At 44.2% G+C, this 22500-nt stretch overlaps 2 protein-coding genes and 1 pseudogene across 3 annotated transcripts in view; all 3 read right to left on the reverse strand.

Annotated features, from left to right (window-relative positions):
* angel2 (angel homolog 2 (Drosophila)) overlaps positions 1-1267 on the reverse strand; it is a 6455-nt gene extending 5188 nt beyond the window's left edge. Inside the window, 3 exon segments of the mRNA XM_037750364.1 lie at positions 95-164; positions 453-672; positions 1131-1267. Coding sequence (XP_037606292.1) covers positions 95-164; positions 453-587 — 205 coding nt within the window. The 5' untranslated portion in view covers positions 588-672; positions 1131-1267.
* On the reverse strand, positions 1250-5646 carry LOC119476811 (annotated as a pseudogene).
* Positions 5647-9386: 3740 nt separating this feature from the next.
* galnt14 (UDP-N-acetyl-alpha-D-galactosamine:polypeptide N-acetylgalactosaminyltransferase 14 (GalNAc-T14)) overlaps positions 9387-22500 on the reverse strand; it is a 174503-nt gene continuing 161389 nt past the window's right edge. Inside the window, exons 13-15 of one of the 2 annotated variants that reach the window (XM_037750347.1) lie at positions 22495-22500; positions 16135-16251; positions 9387-10004 (exon numbers count right to left, since the gene is read on the reverse strand). The exon at positions 22495-22500 is cut by the window's right edge and continues 139 nt beyond it. In XM_037750347.1, coding sequence (XP_037606275.1) covers positions 9846-10004; positions 16135-16251; positions 22495-22500 — 282 coding nt within the window. In that variant the 3' untranslated portion in view covers positions 9387-9845. Of the gene's footprint in view, positions 10005-16134; positions 16255-22494 lie in introns of both variants that reach the window. The other variant, XM_037750346.1, reaches the window with a different exon arrangement.

Here is a 22500-nt window from a genome sequence, read left to right on the forward strand (position 1 = left end):
CCATTAATTGCGATTAAATATTTTGATCAACTGACAGCCATACTGAAAAATACATTTTACACGCACACGCACGCACACCTACCTACCTACCTACCTAGTGCCTGTAGAGCAGGTTTAATCTGGTTCTCATAGTGGTCCACCTGGACTTCTTGAAGACACAGAATCTAAAGAAAAGAGATGGTCCATGGTTTAGGTTTGATGCTCCGTCTCCGTGGTTCCCAACCCGTTCCCTTAAAGGACCCCTTCTCTATCTCTGAGTGAACTGACCACTCCTGACTAAGTGACATATGTTATAGATATAACAGTTAAGTTCATGACAGTAAAGTTAATCGGGATCTCCAGCGGGTCCCAGAGGGTTAAGCAATATTTGGATGTCCACAAACGTTTGACCATACGGTACAGTAACAGCCATCGTATCCCCACGGGGACCATTACAGTGTCTTGTGACTCACGTCGGCGTCGTGCTGCTGGATCTCAGCCAGCAGGTTGGGCAGCCGGTGGCCCCAGGGCAGGACGCCGGGCTTACAGTGTCGGTACAGGTAGACGTTGTCCTGCAGCAGCTCCTGAGACAGGATGTTGTAGGACATCACGGAGAAGTCAAACGCTGTGCTGTCCCCCGGTGGCCGGGTGTCGGTACTGCAGGACGGGGAGGTCTCCCAGTGTCTCTGAGAGCTGAAGAGAGGAAGACGTTTAGAAAGGACAGATTTAACAGAAGACTTTGTATATCTGTCCTCAGACTGAACCCAGAAGACACCGGAGAGGAAAACACCGGAGAGGAAAACACAGGCGAGGAAGACACCGGAGGCTTCGTTACCGTCACTAAACACTTAACAGTGAGTGCATGACTTTCAGGATTTAAAGCAACGATGTTGTAGAGTTTTAATGTGATTATATCATCTTGATGTTTCTAATGACATGGAGACGATGATTAATCCTTCATGGTACGTTAACAATGCTGCCCAGAGCCATATCAATATGTTAACATGTCTCCTGTGTTTCCTGTCTCACTGTCCTGTCAGGCTATCACATAAAGACAAAATCACTTTGTCATGTATATTAACATGTAGGAGAAATGTGTTTCAAGATTGATACAGCACAGATGTGTGAATGAGACAATAAAGTCAACGTACATTTGGCTGGTTTCACGTCCTTCCTGTTGTCCGTCCAGCGGGCAGGTTCCAGGTGGAGGAGGCGTCCTGTTGGCTCCGGCTACCTGCCACGGGTTCGGGGGGTATGAGTAGTGCTGCCAGGCTGGGGAAGACGTCCCGTCCACTGCTGTCTCAACATTACATCTGTCCTCTACACTGTCCCTCTGGTCCTTTTACTCCTCTCACCTCCCTGCTTCTCTCTGAACCAGGGTTGGGTCTCTGCATGGCACCTTTATCCTGTTCAGGTGTTGAACTGGAGGTTTGAGTCCTCGAGGTCGCAGGCTGCTGAGCCCCCCCTCGGTTCAGGGTTTCATTTCGACTGGCGCCGTCTTTATTCCCAGCTTTAGGTCCTTCCTCCGTCTTTATCCCAGCTGAAGCTCTTCCCGGCTCCGTCTTCCCTCGGTCTCGACTCCCATCTCTGAAGCGGTGTTTGTTCGAGGCCGGCCGTCTCCATCCTTGGCCCTGACCTCCTGCTGCTCCTCCTCTGTGCTCCCGTTCTTCAGCGCGCACTCCTTCTCCTCTGAACTCTTCCTCCGTTTGTGAGGAGGCTCTCTGTCGGGCCGCTCCATCATGAGGCCGGTCGGAGGTGGAGCAACGGACGGCAGCTACCGCCACCACGGGTTGATGCTGCACGGGTGTAACGTCCTACCAGAGTACACCTGATAGCTGCTGGGGTGGTAGCGGGGGAGTCGAGGAGGCCGGGGGGGAAATCCCTGCACCGAGCACCATGGGGGATGGAGGGGGGATGAAATGGGGGGGATAGGAGGAGGAGGAGGCGCTGCTGCTCCTCAAGCCAGCCCTGGCAGAGAGCAGGACGGCTGCGAGGCAGGATGGAGGAGCTGAAGGAGCTCAGCTGCTGAAGGAACAGGGGGGGGCTGGAGGGGAGAGGGGAGATGTGAGATGTTAGAGGAGAGTCCAGAGAGAGGAGTCAACAGGAAGCGCTGCCATCAATCTTTTAATCATGGATCGACAGAAAGAGAATCAGAATCAGTGAAGTATGTTTCATACGACGGTAGCAGGTCTCATCCGCTGGTTTCAAACTGGGTTTTTACTGAAGGGCTGCAAATAACGGCTATTTCATTATCCATTCAGCTGATTACTGTCTTGATTAATCAAATGTTCATTTGATCTATACAAAGGGAGGAAATAGCAAGAAATGTCCAACAAAGGTTCCCAGAAATTATATATATATATATATATATATATATACACAGTATATATATATATATATATATATATATATATATATATACAGTATACATATATATATATATATATACTGTATATATATATGATGATAAAAATATATATTTTTTATAAATTACTGTATAGTTTTAAATGAAGTCTTTCATTTTGAAAAGGATCTGAGGTGTTCTGCTAGGAGGGGATGAAGTAACAGAAATGAATTGATAAAAATGGAGTGATAAATCATCAAATGATTTTATTCATTTAAAGCTGATTTGACTAAAACAGTCTGTATATGATGAAAACAGAGACATGTTTCATCAGGTTCTCTGTCTTACATTCAGCATTCAGCATTCACAACACTAAACTACCATTCATCACTGAAGAGAAGAGGCCTCCAGGTGAAGGCAAATAATATGTGAACTATACTATAAAATACTATATACTATAACATACTATATACTATAACATACTATATACTATATATACTATAACATACTATATACTATAACATACTATATACTATATATACTATAACATACTATATACTATATATACTATAACATACTATATACTATAACATACTATATACTATATATACTATAACATACTATATACTATATATACTATATACTATAACATACTATATACTATAACATACTATATACTATATACTATAACATACTATATACTATAACATACTATATACTATATATACTATAACATACTATATACTATATACTATAACATACTATATACTATATATACTATATACACTATATACTATATATACTATATACACTATCTATACTATATGCACTATATACTATATACTATCTATACTATATGCACTATATACACTATCTATACTATATATACTATATACACTATCTATACTATATACACTATATACACTATCTATACTATATGCACTATATACTATAACATACTATATACTATATACTATATACTATATATACTATATACTATAACATACTATATACTATATACCATAACATACTATATACTATATATACTATAACATACTATATACTCTATATACTATATACTCTATATACTATATACACTATAGATACTATATATACTATATATACACACTATAGATACTATATACTATATATACACTATAGATACTATATATACTATATATACTATAAATACTATATACACTATATATACTATATACACTATATATACTATATACTATAGATACTATATACACTATATATACTATATACTATAATACTATATACTATAACATACTATATACTATATCATACTATATATCCTATATACTATAACATACTTATACTATATATACTATAACATACATATAGACTATATATACTAATAATACTATATATACGATATACTATAACAATACTACTATACTATAGATACTATATACACTATATATACTATAGATACTATATACACTATAGATACTATATATACTATATATACACTATATACTATATACGTATAACATACTATATACTATAACACACTATATACACTATAGATACTATATATACACTATATACACTATAGATACTATATACACTATAGATACTATATACACTATAGATACACTATATACACTATAGATACTATATACACTATAGATACTATATATACTATATATACTTATACTATAACATACTATATACTCTATATACTATAGACTCCTATATACTATTATACTATAACATACTATATACTATATATACTATATATACTCTATATACTATATACTATAACATACTATATATACTATATATTATAACATAACATACTATATATATACTCTATATACTCTATATACTATATACTATAACATACTATATACACTATATACTATATATACTATATATACTATATACTATAACATACTATATATACTATATATACTATATACTATAACATACTATATACTATATATACTATATACTATAACATACTATATACTATATACTCTATATACTATATATACTATATACACTATATATACTCTATATACTATATACACTATAGATACTATATATACTATAGATACTATATATACTATATATACACTATAGATACTATATACACTATAGATACTATATACACTATAGATACTATATATACTATATATACTATATCGTTAGCATCGTTAGCATCGTTAGCACCGTTAGCACGTTAGCACGTTAGCATCGTTAGCACCGTTAGCACTTAGCACTTAGCACGTTAGCACCGTTAGCATCGTTAGCACCGTTAGCACCGTTAGCATCGTTAGCATCGTTAGCACCGTTAGCATCGTTAGCACCGGTTAGCACCGTTAGCATCGTTAGCCAACCGTTAGCACCGTTAGCACCGTTAGCACCGTTAGCATCGTTTAGCACCGTTAGCACCGTTAGCACCGTTAGCACCGTTAGCATCGTTAGCATCGTTAGCACCGTTAGCACCGTTAGCATCGTTTAGCACCGTTAGCATCGTTAGCATCGTTAGGCATCGTTAGCATCGTTAGCACCGTTAGCACCGTTAGCATCGTTAGCACCGTTAGCAACCGTTAGCACCGTTAGCATCGTTAGCATCGTTAGCACCGTTAGCAACCGTTAGCATCGTTAGCACCGTTAGCACCGTTAGCACCGTTAGCATCGGTAGCACCGTTAGCATCCCTCAGGTGTAATCATGTTATATTTAACCCGGACTAGTCAGCTCAGGTGAACTCACCTCTCTCCGCTGGAGGAGTCCTGCTTTATGTCCCCGCTGCTCTGCATCTCAGTGAACTCCTCAGCCTCATGATCAGAGATCATTATTGATCAGTATTGATCATTATTAGATTTAATGATCAGAACATTTAAAAACAGGCAGCAGATTCTGAGTCCCCAACATTAGACGTCACCGGAAAACGCGTCACTAAGCGGGGCGGAAACCTGTGCTGCCTTCACGTACTCCGGCTAAACTCGAGTTTCCCAAAATTCCAACGTAAATCAGTGCAACCGGACGGTTCAGTACCGAGCCGTAATGTAGACTACAGAGACGCACCACGCTGTGATTACCTGGACAAAGGGAATAAAGCACACCAGGAGAAACGACAGTTGCTGGTTAGAAACTAAACGTTAAGCAAAACCTATAATACAAACGCCAATATAGCTTTAATTATCCACTTACCTGCTGGCCAGTAACATAAACAAACAGATAGCACAATACTTTATATATGTTGCTCCGTGTTAGAGTCAAAGAAACGTCTCCTTTTACGTATTTGCCGCTGTATGAGGGCGTTAATCGAAGTAATTCCAACGTTTCTGAGAGCGTTTAAACGCAGCAGTCATTGTCTTCCTCTCGGTGAAACTTGTAGTCTTTTCCTCCCGTTACCAGCACCGAATGCATCAGACGAGTCAGTGAACGGACTACAGCCTCCTCGGTGCGGCGGGAATAGTGGCCCGACTGGAAACGGAACTCACGACTGCATCACTGTTTAGCGACAGCATCCTGTTAATGTGTTTTACGGTTATTAACGGTTACTAACGGTTACCAACGGTTCACCAACGGTTACCAACGGTTACTAACGGTTACCAACAGTCACTAACGGTTACCAACGGTTACTAACGGTTACCAACAGTCACTAACGGTTACCAACGGTTACTAACGGTTACCAACGGTCACTAACGGTCACCAACGGTTACTAACGGTTACCAACGGTCACTAATAGTCACCAGCGGTTACTAACGGTTACTAAAGGTTACCAACAGTCACTAACGGTCACCAACGGTTACTAACGGTTACCAACAGTCACTAACGGTTACCAACGGTTACTAACGGTTACCAACGGTCACTAACGGTCACCAACGGTTACTAACGGTTACCAACGGTTACCAACGGTCACTAACGGTCACCAACGGTACTAACGGTTACCAACGGTCACTAACGGTCACCAACGGTCACCAACGGTTACTAACGGTTACCAACGGTCACTAACGGTCACCAACGGTTACTAACGGTTACCAACAGTCACTAACGGTTACCAATGGTTACTAACGGTTACCAACGGTCACTAACGGTCACCAACGGTTACTAACGGTTACCAACAGTCACTAACGGTTACCAACGGTTACTAACGGTTACCAACAGTCACTAACGGTTACCAGCGGTTACTAACGGTTACCAACGGTCACTAACAGTCACCAGCGGTTACTAACGGTCACCAGCTGTGGTGTTTAATTAACATGAAGAGGGTTGGTATTATACATTATTACATCATAAAGAAACATCTAAATGGTGGCAGCTTCAGTTTGTCAATAAAACAGAGAGCCGTTATAAAACCTTTATTCAGGAGTCAAACAGGATATCAAAATGATGCTGTTGGTGACGTCAACAGAAGTTTGGAGAGAATTTTGTCTCCAAAATTAGAAATCCATCATCTGAAAAACTGACTTGCAAAATGATTGTTAGGGAGGTTAGAGATGATTACCTCATTACTGTAGGTCAAAGACAACATGAGAGGAAAAATACCCTTTAACCCTTTAGAGCACGTCTACGGACGTACGGTGCACCGATTTAACAATATATTCATGTTTTTTATATTTCTCTTCCTGCATTACAGAATCTAACGGGTGTGCTTGTGTTAGCTAGTAACAACCAATTTCAATCAGTAATATCATGACATCATCCATCATCGATCTCTGTAGCTCCGTCTCACGCTACGCTCTGAGCCTGCACACCTTTTAGCGGTCCAATCAAATGCAAAGGATTTGATTTAAATCCCTCTTGAAACGGTACGCCGCTCAGAAGTTCTGTTTCACTGTGAGATACGTCTCAGAACAGAAGCTCTACAGACGCTCTACAGAAGCTCTACAGACGCTCTACAGAAGCTCTACAGACGCTCTACAGACGCTCTACAGAAGCTCTACAGAAGCTCTACAGACGCTCTACAGACGCTCTACAGAAGCTCTACAGACGCTCTACAGACGCTCTACAGAAGCTCTACAGAAGCTCTACAGAAGCTCTACAGACGCTCTACAGACGCTCTACAGAAGCTCTACAGAAGCTCTACAGACGCTCTACAGACGCTCTACAGAAGCTCTACAGACGCTCTACAGAAGCTCTACAGACGCTCTACAGAAGCTCTACAGACGCTCTACAGACGCTCTACAGAAGCTCTACAGACGCTCTACAGAAGCTCTACAGACGCTCTACAGACGCTCTACAGAAGCTCTACAGAAGCTCTACAGAAGCTCTACAGACGCTCTACAGACGCTCTACAGAAGCTCTACAGACGCTCTACAGACGCTCTACAGAAGCTCTACAGAAGCTCTACAGACGCTCTACAGACGCTCTACAGACGCTCTACAGACGCTCTACAGAAGCTCTACAGACGCTCTACAGACGCTCTACAGACGCTCTACAGAAGCTCTACAGACGCTCTACAGAAGCTCTACAGACGCTCTACAGACGCTCTACAGACGCTCTACAGAAGCTCTACAGACGCTCTACAGAAGCTCTACAGAAGCTCTACAGAAGCTCTACAGACGTTCTACAGAAGCTCTACAGACGCTCTACAGAAGCTCTACAGACGTTCTACAGAAGCTCTACAGACGCTCTACAGAAGCTCTACAGAAGCTCTACAGAAGCTCTACAGACGCTCTACAGACGCTCTACAGAAGCTCTACAGACGCTCTACAGACGCTCTACAGAAGCTCTACAGACGCTCTACAGACGCTCTACAGACGCTCTACAGAAGCTCTACAGACCGCTCTACAGAAGCTCTACAGACGCTCTACAGACGCTCTACAGACGCTCTACAGAAGCTCTACAGAAGCTCTACAGACGCTCTACAGAAGCTCTACAGAAGCTCTACAGACGCTCTACAGAAGCTCTACAGATGCTCTGACTTCAGTCTCACCGGGACTTTAACGGGACTCCGACTCCGTCAAACGTGCACCAGAAACATGAACGATGCTGACGGGTGTCATCAGGGCGAGTGAAGCTTTTGATAAAGAAAACAACACAATCTCGTGTAGAAAACGTCTCACATGCACAGCAATGTGAAGCAGCAGCTGTATCCTCCAGATGTGCTGATCCATCCCCAGAACAGCAGCCAGGCGCTATGAGATGTGCTGCAGACATGCTGCTCTCTGACATGTCCCTCCTCATTGTGCCGGCTTGTCTCCATGTCCACCTGTAGTCCCTTTCTGTCTCCATGTCCACCTGTAGTCCCTCTCTGTTTGTCTGTCTGTCTGTCTCTCTGTCTGTCCTGACTCACCACGCTGTCTCTCTGTCTGTCTGTCTGTTTGCCTGTCTGTCTGTCTGTCTGTCTGTCTATCTGTCTCACCAGGCTGACGGTCGGCCGTCTGTCTAGTTTTTGTGGTGTGATAGAAATCCCTCTGATTGGCTATTGAACTTAAACCAATCAGTTCACGAGAGGAGAAACGGACGTGAGGAAAAGAAGCCAACTAACTCTCCAGGAAGAGCTCCGGTCGCTCCCGGTTTTACGTCGTGGTCAAACGGCGGTACGACAACTTGTCTTTGGTTCGACCAGTCAGAGGCTGATCAGCTGGGCTGAGACTTTGTGCCGTTCATTAAGTCACATGATCAACAACAACAGAGAAAAACATCGTCACTGGACGTTTCAGCAAACCACGGATACAGGAAACACACAGTACCCGCGTGGTTAACGCTGAGAAACCATCGGGTAGGGTTAGGATACAGAAGTTCAGGTTAGAGAACAGATCAGAGTCTGAGTTCAAATCATAAAGCAACAACATAACAACGCAATAAAACCACGTCGTAACGCCCAAGTTCAACGGATCCGCCGTCTGCAGAAACATCCAATGCCAACATCTGTTCCTGTTTATTAGTAATAATAATAATAATAATAATAATAATAATAATATTAATAATAATAATAATAATAATAATAATAATAATGCATCTTGATTTATGATCACTCTCTGGTGAGATGTGGTCAGATGGATTCATTACTAGACGGTCGTCTCTGGAAGCTTCTCCTGCAGTAAAGACCTTATTTGACCAAACAGACTAAAGACGTGAGTTGTGCTTCTTTTAATTCTTAAACATCCTGAAAACAGACAGAAGATGACGAGACACATTCTGATACTGTTCCCCTCCAGCTGGTCGGGGCTGTAAGGTGCACTTGGTTGGCCTCAGACACACACCCTTTAATCTCCAGACGTCTCTGACGTGTCTCTTCCTTTCAAAACTGTTTCATCTTCAGTGAATCAGGGAAACGTAGACCCGACGGATCCACGTCTCCTCTCCTTCCCCTAGTTCCTTCTCCTTATAAACAGCGAGGAGGCGTCAGAAAGGTCCTAATAAACCCTCCGTTCAGCGACCGTCGACGCGGCGCCTCGACATGACGTGCTCATGCATCTTCACTCCGTCGGAGCGTCTGCGTCTGCGTCTGCGTCTGCGTCTGCGTCGGGTCTTTGAGGCTGTGATGGGTGACGGGGGCGGGTGTGTGGAGGTGAAAGGTGGCGGGGTCAAGGGTCAGGAGAAGGGGACTTCCCATCTCTGTGTGTAGGCGCTCAGTTCACAGGGGCTGATGACCAGCATCCGAGACGAGTCCATCCCGTCCAGCGCCATCTCCGAGTCCAGACAGAACCGGGAGACCAGGTGCTCCAGGTGAGTCCCCGACTTCTGCCACCGCTGCAGGAGACAAACACAGACAAAGACCAGTGGTGTGTGAGTGATTTAACATGGTTAATAAGTGTCAGTGCTCCGTGGTGGACGTATCTAGCGTGTCGAGGCTTTGAGAGGCTTGTTGTCACCAGAACAGACATAACGGAGGCAGCGACGAGCCTCTTTTGTCCTGGAAGTAAAAGGAAGTGGCCGGTAGTAGAGGAAGGTAACACTGCAGGCAGGCAGAGCGGAGCAGGGATTAAAGGGCTCCTGGAGGTGCTGCTGCTTGGAGGATCTTAGTGATGCTGAAACCTGCAGTCAGCTGAGACCAGCTCTGGATCTCTGGTCTCCAGTGATGCTCTGCAGGGCAGGAACAGGACTTAAGGACGGAGGACGGAGGACAGAGGACAGAGGACGGAGGACGGAGGACGGAGGACGGAGGTGCAACATGCAAACAATCTGTCAGAATCTGCCGTGAGATTTGATGTACCACTCAGTAATCAATAACGGTTGTTTCCTGCGTCTACTTCAGCCGATTCAGCGTGTTGACTCGGCAGCGGAGCTCGCAGTGAGAGAGATCACTCTGATTGGCTGTTCGACACACGGGTGTTTTCACAGCGACATGAACATCTGGAATGAAGCTAAGTGGTGAGAGAGAGCGGTGTGAAGATGGTCGCCAGACGCCGCTTGTTTCATGTTCGCATCATAACAGCAGCTTGTATATTCGCCGTCAGCTGGCGTCTTTGCGGTGTGTTCAGGACGCAACTTGTCGGCCAAGATGAAGGAGACGTGAGGCGACGCAACGGTCCGGCCTTCATCGCCGCTGGTTCTCTGATGTCGGCTTGGTGTGTCTGGACCTCAACGCGCTCTCTTGGTGTCAAAATGAAAATGTGATCTGTCATCGAGGCGGGTCTGAGGCTCATACAGCAGCGTTGAGTTTAGTGTCTGAGGCTCATACAGCAGCGTTGAGTTTAGTGTCTGAGGCTCATACAGCAGCGTCGAGTTTAGTGTCTGAGGCTCATACAGCAGCAGCGTTGAGTTTAGTGTCTGAGGCTCATACAGCAGGGTCGAGTTTAGTGTCTGAGGCTCATACAGCAGCAGCGTTGAGTTTAGTGTCTGAGGCTCATACAGCAGCGTTGAGTTTAGTGTCTGAGGCTCATACAGCAGCGTTGAGTTTAGTGTCTGAGGCTCATACAGCAGCGTCGAGTTTAGTGTCTGAGGCTCATACAGCAGCGTCGAGTTTAGTGTCTGAGGCTCATACAGCAGCAGCGTTGAGTTTAGTGTCTGAGGCTCATACAGCAGCAGCGTTGAGTTTAGTGTCTGAGGCTCATACAGCAGCGTTGAGTTTAGTGTCTGAGGCTCATACAGCAGCGTCGAGTTTAGTGTCTGAGGCTCATACAGCAGCGTCGAGTTTAGTGTCTGAGGCTCATACAGCAGCGTTGAGTTTAGTGTCTGAGGCTCATACAGCAGCAGCGTTGAGTTTAGTGTCTGAGGCTCATACAGCAGCGTTGAGTTTAGTGTCTGAGGCTCATACAGCAGCAGCAGCGTCGAGTTTAGTGTCTGAGGCTCATACAGTAGCAGCGTTGAGTTTAGTGTCTGAGGCTCATACAGCAGCAGCGTTGAGTTTAGTGTCTGAGGCTCATACAGTAGCAGCGTTGAGTTTAGTGTCTGAGGCTCATACAGCAGCATTGAGTTTAGTGTCTGAGGCTCATACAGCAGCGTTGAGTTTAGTGTCTGAGGCTCATACAGCAGCAGCGTTGAGTTTAGTGTCTGAGGCTCATACAGCAGCGTTGAGTTTTAGTGTCTGAGGCTCATACAGCAGCAGCGTTGAGTTTAGTGTCGTCCCAAAGATACCTTCAACACAGAGGAGCGGGGGGATGGAACCTGCTCTACCTGCTGAGCTACAGCCCAGTTTACTCCTCTACTATACTAACAGTATTAGTATACTAATAGTAATAGTATTAGTATAGCAGAGGACTGTTTCATGTCACCATGGAAACATCCTGATGGACTAACTGCTGATTCCTCTCAGTCTCCACTAGATGGAGGCATCTCTCCTCTCCTCTCCTCTCCTCTCCTCTCCTCTCCTCTCCTCTCTTCTCCTCTCTCCTCCTCTCCTCTCCTCTCCTCTCCTCTCTTCTCCTCTCCTCTCTTCTCCTCTCTTCTCCTCTCTCCTCCTCTCCTCTCCTCTCCTCTCCTCTCCTCTCCTCTCCTCTCCTCTCTGCTTTAATCCAGCGGTTCTCACACACTTTTACAGAGTGTGTGTTTGGTTGTGTGAGGACAGAGAGAGAGAGTGTGTGTGTGTGTGTGTGTGTGTGTCTGTGTGTGTGTGTGTGTGTCTGTGCATTATTCATAGCTGGAAAACAAAGAGGCAGATATGATCAGACATGAAAAGAGTCTTTCATCCAGCGGAGGGTGTGAAGCCCATCAGAGAGAGAGAGAGAGAGAGAGAGGGAGAGAGAGAGCTAATATCTGAAAGAGTATCTGTGTGTGATTGTGTGTCTGTAATCTGAGTGTGCACGTGTGTTTATGTGTATTTGTGTGTATTTGTGTGTGTTGGCGAGGAGCGTCCATGTTGTGTTTGCTGCTCTGAAGCGTAACGCTGTCATGTATCTGGATCTCGTACGGCCTTGTAACAACACACACACACACACACACACACACACACACTGGCTTTGTTCTGTAGAGTTGCATTGTGGGTCCATTGCGGCGTTGTCAAGATGTCACGCTCATCACAGAGTGGCGGCGCCGCGGAGCTTTTTAATTGAAAAAGAAAAAAGCAGAGAGGGATAATTAAAAGTAAATCAATTAGTATTCACCTCGTTACTGAGAGCAACATCTGTCCTCCTCTACACATCTGCATCGCTCCTTCACATACTGGACCTACGGTACGTTTCTCAGTCCGCTTGTTCCTGTCCAAGATCAGTACGGTATCCCAGGATGCACTGGGACCAGGACCGGGTGGTCACAGGGTGAACACAGACAGACCTGGAATCAGGACTACGTCTCAGGTCTCCACCTTCAGGGCAACGCTGGCAGCTCAGGGTTCCATTACTGCTCGTTCTGCATAGAACTAGTGCAGCGCCTGTTCGGGGCGTAGCCGTTTGGGGGCGTGGCCATTCGGGGCGTGGCCGTTTGGGGGCGTGGCCGTTCGGGGGCGTGGCCGTTCGGGGGCGTGGCCGTTATGAGCGGGCACCCAGAAGTGTTGGTTGCAGCGTAGTTGAGAACGGCTCATTGGTTGTTGACTCTATGAAGTGAGTTGGGTTGAAACGTTGGTGAACTGCAGTCAGTGAGTTGCAGACGGTTTCCCCGGTAGTCTCCCGGTTTCCTCCCGGTTTCCTCCCGGTTTCCTCCCGCCTTATGGTTATCTCATCCTGTCTCTGGAACTGAACAGTGTGTTTAATCTCTACTGTTTCCAGTGGGACGACGATTCAGCTACACCACCTGTCGTTTCCCGAAGGAAGAGAGCTGCTCGCGACACCACGCCGTCTGAACTGCGCTCGCTGCACATCACAGCGTGCACATCACAGCGTGCACATCACAGCGTGTACAGCGAGCAGCTGTGATGTGCACCTAAACCTAAAGTTGGGTTTTGCGTGGCGCAACAAAAGCCGTCGTGGTGCGGCGCTAGCCGTTAGAAATAATGTGTTTCAGAGGTCAGAGGTCAGAGGTCAGAGGTCAGAGGTGGCGTTGAGTCTGAAAGGACCTTCAGAGAGAGACGGAGAGAACGAAGAGAAATAAATACTGAAGGAGCAGAAACACAGGCTACTCTCTCTCTCTCTCTCTCTGTCTCTCTGTCTCTGTGTCTCTCTCTCTCTCTCTCTGTGTCTCTCTCTCTCTCTCTCTGTCTCTCTCTCTCTCTCTCTCTCTCTCTCTGTGTCTCTCTCTCTCTCTCTGTGTCTCTCTCTCTGTCTCTCGCTCTCTCTCTCTGTCTCTCTCTCTCTGTGTCTCTCTCTCTCTCTGTCTCTCTCTCTCTCTCTCTCTCTCTCTCTCTCTCTCTCTCTCTCTCTGTGTCTCTCTCTCTGTCTCTCTCTCTCTCTCTCTGTGTCTCTCTACCAGTCAGCCCGGGGCTGTTTCTCCAGTGGATCTTCACTCTAATTAGCTATCATCGCTCTACTTCCTGCCTTCTGACACACACACACACACACACACACACACCAGAGCCTGTGTGTGTGTGTGTGTGTGTGTGTGTGTGTGTGTTTGTAGTTCAGCGGAGCCGCTGAAGCTCATCGCTGTCATGTAACTGAAACTAGTGAAACTAGTGAACCTCTGTAGCAACACTCTCTCTCCTGTCTTTACACGGTTCTTCCTTTCCATTTCCAGCAGTGACACCTTTTCTTCTTCTTCCCTCTCTCTTCTGGTGCGTCTGCTGCTCCTCCACGTCTTGTCATGTGGGGTGATAGCACTTCTTCTTCTGTGGTGTTGGTGTTACAGGTGTATATCTATCGGGTTGGGATCCCATGTGCGTTCGCGTGTGGCTACGCTGTTCAGACCGCTCCGCTGCCTGCTTGCCTTCACTCACACACCGCGCTCCTTCTCTCTCTCCACCTCTCCCGTGCATGCTGCTCACTCCACACTGCAGAAGAGTTAGTTTAGCTCTGAGAATATCTAGTGAATGTTCAGTGGACGTTTGTGCAGAAATAACTGCTGCAGCTCCTCCAGACCAACAGAGGTTTCCCGTGTCTTGTGAAGTGACGGGGCTCCGCAGAGAGAAACGTTATCGTCTCCGACCAAAACTCCGGCGTCTCCCCCGTTCCCTCCGGCCGCGGTCGGGAGGCCGAGGCGGGAAAAGCCAACACTAGGATCAGCATTGATTCATGGAGAGACCTTGGTCTGGTCAGCTAACATTACTGCCAAGCAGCTGAAATATAGAGTGATATTGTGCTTTTAGCTGACGTGTGTCTCCTCACTGTGTTGAGCGATGCTCCTTCATGTCTATGTAGAGCGAGCACAAGCGCCAGCAACAGGACGCTGACTTTAGTTGACTTAACGGCCACAGGTGAAGCTGTTAACAACACATTATGATTCTTACAAACAGTCCCTTTAAGGTTTATTTTGAACAGATAATAAATGTGTGATTAATCACGGTTAACTTTGGACAATCATGTGATTAATGCTGATTATATATTTGAATGGATTTACCAGCAGCCTCTCTCTAAACCTAACTAAGTGCTTTTGTTGTCTAAACCTAACTAAGTGCTTTCCTGTGAAGACGGAACTTTATTTTGCAAAGACTCTGGAGCAGAAAGTGACGCTGGACATTCGTAAGAAAACGCACGAAGACACGAGGAATGACTTTTCTTAAGACATCGTTGTTTGAGGACACGAAGTCCGATCACATCCAGAAGACTAGTTTACATTAATACAGATATCATTATGAATTATTAACACACAGCAGAGAGAACCACTGGTGAGCTGTAATGGGCTCATCCTCCCTTCCTCTCCTCTTCCTCCCCCTCCTCTTCCTCCTCCTCCTCCTCTTGTTCCTCCTCCTCCTCCTCTTCCTGCTCCTCTTCCTGTTCCTGCTCCTCCTCCTCTTCCTGTTCCTCCTCCTCCTCCTCTTCCTCCTCCTCCTTCTCCTCCTCCTCCTCCTCTTCCTCCTCCTCCTCCTCTTCCTGTTCCTGCTCCTCTTCCTGCTCCTCCTCCTCTTCCTGTTCCTCCTCCTCCTCCTCTTCCTCCTCCTCCTTTTCCTCCTCCTCCTCCTCCTCTTCCTTCTCCTCCTCTTGTTCCTCCTCCTCCTCCTCTTCCTCCTCCTCCTCTTCTCTCTCTCTCTTTCTCTCTCTCAGGTGATTTATTGGTTGTCAGGTTGTTCTCTGCTGCAGGGGCTTCTGGGACGCCGTCAAGGTGCCCAGTGGTCAGGTGATGACAAGTGTGTGTGTGGATGTGTGTGTGTGTTACAGTGTGTGTGTGTGTGTGTGTGTGTGTGTGTGTGTGTGTTACAGTGTGTGTGTGTGTGTGTGTGTGTGTGTGTGTTACAGTGTGTGGATCATCTGCCTGCAGCGACATCATCACCATCATCTTTAGACAAATTTAGCTTTAGATTAATTAACATTTAGATTAATTTACCAGCCACATGATGTAGTGACCGGCCTGCAGCTGCACACCACATGAATGAGTGTGTGTGTGTGTGTGTGTGTGTGTGTGTGTGCGTGCAGACCTGCTTGCCGTCAGCCATGTTGCAGGGCATCAGCAGGACCTGTGAGGCGGGGAAGGTGGTGGACAGAGACAGACAGAGCTGCTGCTGGCGGATCTGCTGCCCGTGAGTGTACACCCACTGCTGGAGACACACAGGAACACAGAGTTCACCACTTATTTACTTTTTATCTTTTCACTGTTTCAGATGTTGTTTGTCACTTCGGCTTTTTGAAAGTTGACATTTGTGAGAGCTGCTTCGGCTTCGGTTTGTTTCTGATAAGAAGTCATGAAGATAAAGTCGTTCAGGGAGAAGAGAAATGTTTGTCCTCCCCAGAATGTAGCGTCAGTTTAGAGCGTTATTTAAACTCCTTTATGACAAGTTAGTTTGACAAGGCTGGTACCGATGTATGCATCAGGCTTTTTCAGACATTTATCAAACATTTTTCAGACTTTTTTTTGTACAATTTTTTTTTTTTTTTTTACATTTTTCGTTCATTTTTCGGATTTCTTTTCTTTTTTTTTACATTTTTCAGACTTTTTTTTAAATTTTTAAATTTTTTGGACATTTTTCTGACTTTTTTTTTTTTTTTTTTTTACATTTTTCGGAAATTTTTCAGACTTTTCTTTTGGAGATTATTTTTGAAAATATTTTTCAGACTTTTTTTTTTAACAAAAACAAGACGTTTGAGGACGTCATCTTGGGCTTTGAGAAACACTGATCAACATTTTTCACCATTTTATAGACCAAACAACTAATCGATTACTTGAGAAAATAATCATAACAATGAAAATAATGCTTAGTTACAGCGCTAGAGAATATAATATCATAATATAGGAATGACATAATGATGATATATATCATAGTATCATGCAGTAAGACATACTGGTATCACACCAGGATCTTCACTCCAGCTTTAAAACTGAACCTCTGAAATATTGAATGCGTTAAAGAAATTAGTGGCGTTAAAAAGAATTTGCATTAACGTGTTATTATCACGTTAATTTTAACAGCTCTATAGAAATACAATAATACAGATAGAGATGCAAGGTCTATAATACTCACACACAGACACAGCGGCAGCAGTTAGTGCTGATGTGTATTCACAACCACGCTGACAGTCTGACACACTGTTATAGGCAACAGATACTGAGGAGGTCAAAGGTCAAAGTAACAGCGCCCTGATGTTTTAATAATCACGGAGGAGGGAAACGTGTTGGGAAAGAGAATCGGAGCTGAGAGGAGAAACAGTGAGTGTGTAACTAGGTCAGGGTTATTATGGGTTATCCATGGCACCACGTATTATAGTCAGTGATTTAATAACAGCAAGTTAACTATTTGAATTATCGCCACGTTATCATTACAAGATAAGACGTCAATAATCAGTAATAGAGCGAACACTTAACCCTTTGAACTCTGCAGTAGAAACGGTCTTCGTTGGTATTTTTCATTATTGTGATGTCAAATGTTTCATGTCCCTAAAATCTGCTCCACCTCAGTTATAAAGTTATGTCACTCAATAAACCGTAATAATGGACAGAAGCATTGAAAAGTCTTTTTCTCAGAGGTTGGTCGGTGACGGGACGGTGGGAGGTCTCTTTTTAAAGCAGCTCTATGATTTATGGAGTTTTATCTTGAATAACTCGACGCTGCAGGCTTTATTTCACCGTACCATTCATTCATTGAACTGCAGCAAAGAGAGAATGACATCGGAGGTTAATTGGTGCTGCAGCTCAGCGGGACAGAGACCAGAGAGAAACCAGAGAGAAACCAGAGAGAGACCAGAGAGAGACCAGAGAGAAACCAGAGAGAGACCAGAGAGAGACCAGAGAGAGACCAGAAAGAGACCAGAGAGAAACCAGAGAGAGACCAGAGAGAGACCAGAGAGAAACCAGAGAGAGACCAGAGAGAGACCAGAGAGAAACCAGAGAGAGACCAGAGATAGACCAGAGAGAGACCAGAGAGAGACCAGAGAGAGACCAGAGAGAAACCAGAGAGAAACCAGAGAGAGACCAGAGAGAAACCAGAGAGAGACCAGAGAGAGACCAGAGAGAGACCAGAGAGAAACCAGAGAGAGACCAGAGAGAAACCAGAGAGAGACCAGAGAGAAACCAGAGAGAGACCAGAGAGAAACCAGAGAGAAACCAGAGAAACACCAGAGAGAGACCAGAGAGAAACCAGAGAGAGACCAGAGAGACACCAGAGAGAAACCAGAGAGAGACCAGAGAGAAACCAGAGAGAGACCAGAGAGAAACCAGAGAGAGACCAGAGAGAAACCAGAGAGAGACCAGAGAGAGACCAGAGAGAGACCAGAGAGAAACCAGAGAGAGACCAGAGAGAAACCAGAGAGAGACCAGAGAGAGACCAGAGAGAAACCAGAGAGAGACCAGAGAGAGACCAGAGAGAGACCAGAGAGAAACCAGAGAGAGACCAGAGAGAGACCAGAGATAAACCAGAGATAAACCAGAGAGAAACCAGAGAGAGACCAGAGAGAAACCAGAGAGAAACCAGAGAGAGACCAGAGATAAACCAGAGAGAAACCAGAGAGAGACCAGAGAGAGACCAGAGATAAACCAGAGAGAAACCAGAGAGAGACCAGAGAGAAACCAGAGAGAGACCAGAGAGAGACCAGAGAGAGACCAGAGAGAGACCAGAGAGAAACCAGAGAGAGACCAGAGAGAAACCAGAGAGAGACCAGAGAGAAACCAGAGAGAAACCAGAGAAACACCACAGAGAGACCAGAGAGAAACCAGAGAGAGACCAGAGAGACACCAGAGAGAAACCAGAGAGAAACCAGAGAGAGACCAGAGAGACACCAGAGAGAAACCAGAGAGAAACCAGAGAGAGACCAGAGAGAAACCAGAGAGAAACCAGAGAGAGACCAGAGAGAAACCAGAGAGAGACCAGAGAGAGACCAGAGAGAGACCAGAGAGAAACCAGAGAGAGACCAGAGAGAAACCAGAGAGAGACCAGAGAGAGACCAGAGAGAGACCAGAGAGAGACCAGAGATAAACCAGAGATAAACCAGAGAGAAACCAGAGAGAAACCAGAGAGAGACCAGAGATAAACCAGAGAGAAACCAGAGAGAGACCAGAGAGAGACCAGAGATAAACCAGAGAGAAACCAGAGAGAGACCAGAGAGAGACCAGAGATAAACCAGAGAGAAACCAGAGAGAGACCAGAGAGAGACCGGAGAGAGACCAGAGATAAACCAGAGAGAGACCAGAGAGAGACCAGAGAGAGACCAGAGAGAAACCAGAGAGAGACCAGAGAGAGACCAGAGATAAACCAGAGAGAAACCAGAGAGAGACCAGAGAGAGACCAGAGATAAACCAGAGAGAAACCAGAGAGAGACCAGAGAGAGACCGGAGAGAGACCAGAGAGAAACCAGAGAGACACCAGAGAGAGACCAGAGAGACACCAGAGAGAGTCCAGAGAGACACCAGAGAGAGACCAGAGAGAGACCAGAGAGAGACCAGAGAGAAACCAGAGAGAGACCAGAGAGAGACCAGAGAGAGACCAGAGAGAGACCAGAGAGAGACCAGAGAGAGACCAGAGAGAAACCAGAGAGAGACCAGAGAGAGACCAGAGAGAGACCAGAGAGAGACCAGAGAGAGACCAGAGATAAACCAGAGAGATGTCATTCGAACACATTTAGAGCATCATCAGTCTGTTATCTTCAGATACTTCTACTAATGTTTGGTTTCTCTTTTAACTTCATTTCGTCACTAATTTCTTTAACGCATTAACACAACGTGCGACACATCGGGTTCAGTTCTAAAGCTAGAGTGAAGATCCTGGTATCATCTGAAACTATAAAACCTGACGAAGCCATCGGTACCAACCAGGTCAGACTAGCTTGTTATGAAGGAGGTTAAATAACGCTACGAAGTTACGCTAAATTCTGGCGAGTAAAAACTGTCATGGCCATTTTCAAAGGCTGGAAAAAAGTAAAAAAGAATGTCCAAAAAATATCAGGGAAAAAAAGTAAAAAAAATATCCGGAAAAGACCGACAAAAAAGTTAAATTTACGTTCGACAAATGTACGAAAAAAGTCCCAAAAATGTCAGAGTATTTTTAAACAGCGGTATTACTATAGATACAGTATACTACTATATTGTTCATTGATTTACAATAATAAATATATACATACATTTACATAAAGCAGCATATCTGTCCACTCCCATGTTGATAAGAGGATTAAATACTGGACTAATCTCCTTTAAGGTTCATTTAGAACAGATAAAACATGTGACATTAATCATTATTAACTATTTTTATAGATTGACAGCCCTTATTTTTATATACGTTATATAAAATATATAACTAATTGCATATTATTAATATTATATGTATCTTATTAGAGCTATACATATAATGCATTTCTTATATACACAATAACTACAGTTAACTGCACTGTCGGTTTTGCACATTTATACACACTTTGCAGCGTGGATGTTTTCTAACTTTGACTCACTTTGTATATTTGATCTGCTTCCTCTCTGCGTCCTCTCCTGCTCTGCTGAATATTTAATATCCTAAAGGGGTATCTCATCTTACTTGATCTCATTCAAGCACAGCGAGTCTCAGCGTTTCTAAATCAGAGACCAACTGTTAAGTGAATATCTTGAGGTAGACGAGGCGATTAGAGGAATGATTTGAGAGATGAAGCCGTGCTTCGGCAGGTTAGTAGAGTTATTAACCGTCCTGTTGTCTTCCCGTCGACCATGTAACTTTTGGTCTGGTTTGACTGTTTTTAAAGCATACATTATAAATTATCACCCAATTCTGTATTACACCTTTTTGGCCAACTTCATTCCAACTCATTAACACAAGTTTTACACTTTTTTTTTGGAATTCATGGTCAATAAACCTCATTTATATGAAATTAAACCTCATTTTTTAGGAAAAAATGCAGAAATTATGAATTATTTAGACTATACTCAAAATTGGAGGAATAATGTAGATGGATTATCAGACCGGTGAATGTCAACGTTTAGTCAGAATATTACAAATATTATAATATAAAAAAATGTTTAATGACAGTGTGACAGTTTGCAAAGACCATAAGGGAACCATCCATGTAATTTGGGGGAAATTAGGTGAAAGACATTCATATTTATGATATAATGAAGTTTGAAAAAGTCTCAAATTTGACCCGAAGACAACAGGAGGGTTAATGTAATCAGAGTTGTTGTTGTGCAGGTCAGAGCTGAAACAGAGACTGTGAGCTCAGCAGAAACGTTCCCACCATGGATAAAAGGTTTAAAACAAAGTGCACTAAGGCTGATCATAACGTCGACTCCTGCAGCCTCGCTTTCTGTTTCAGCTTTATTCTAATAACCAGCAGACCGAGCTTCCTCGTGTTCACATGCACAGTAGAAACTTCATGCTTTCACACGCTTTGAGCCAGAATGTGTTCAGGATGATGTTTCTGTGGCTCAGTGGGTCGTATTTCAGACCCGGCCGTCACTCTCCTCATACACAGCTGTCAGCCTCACATCTGGTGGAACGAGAGAGGTGTAATGGAACAGCAGAGAACATTAGAATCCTGATGACTGACATTAGAAGAGGTCGGTTTTCTGCTGGTGTGGGTTTATAAATCGGTCTCTCTGCTTCTCTGCGGTGGATTTCTTCCTGTTTGTGAACGCTGGCTGGTTCTAAAGAAACACTCTGAAACCAGAATATTAATGTTTACAGTGAAACTTATGAAGTTATTAAGTTCTAATGGACTCTGTTGTAGCTGCTGGAGATGTCTCAATAGGATCAACACGCTCTCTATCAATCTATAAAGTGTATTTCCTTCAGAATAATAATCTGACAGATGCTGTGATCACCTAGAAACGACATAAACGTGTAACTAAGTTGTGATGAAACTCTTCATCCAGCTGCTGTTTGGAATGAACATCTGCTCACGACTGAAAACCTGATTAGACGACTTGTTAAAGTTTTATAAACTGTATTGTGTAAAGTGTCTTTAGAAGAGTTCTCTGTAGTAGATTCATCTCCTTCCTACTGGTCCACGCTGAGCGTTGTCCGTGTTTGCATTAGGTACATTCCTGGAATGTAATTTACAATGTGCAATACTCTCTGCACTTTATTTTATTTATTCCTTTATTCTTTTATCTCGTCTTGTTTTTATTCTTGTATTTATTGTTTTTATTGTGAATATTTTTATTCTTGTATTTATTGATCTGCACCTCCCCATATGCCCCCTACTGTGTTCCCTCTGTCATTGATGACTGTGCAGTATGAATGTGTAGAGGTCTCGGTGGACTGCAGAAACTGAATTGTCCTTCGGGGATAAATAAAGCTCTCTGTATCTGTAGCTGCAACATTTCCTTCGTTACCAACATCGTCTTTGTAAGTTCCCGGTTGACCCACCTGGTT

Source organism: Sebastes umbrosus, chromosome 18 (genome assembly GCF_015220745.1).
Source record: "Sebastes umbrosus isolate fSebUmb1 chromosome 18, fSebUmb1.pri, whole genome shotgun sequence".
In the NCBI taxonomy this organism is placed as follows: domain Eukaryota; kingdom Metazoa; phylum Chordata; class Actinopteri; order Perciformes; family Sebastidae; genus Sebastes; species Sebastes umbrosus.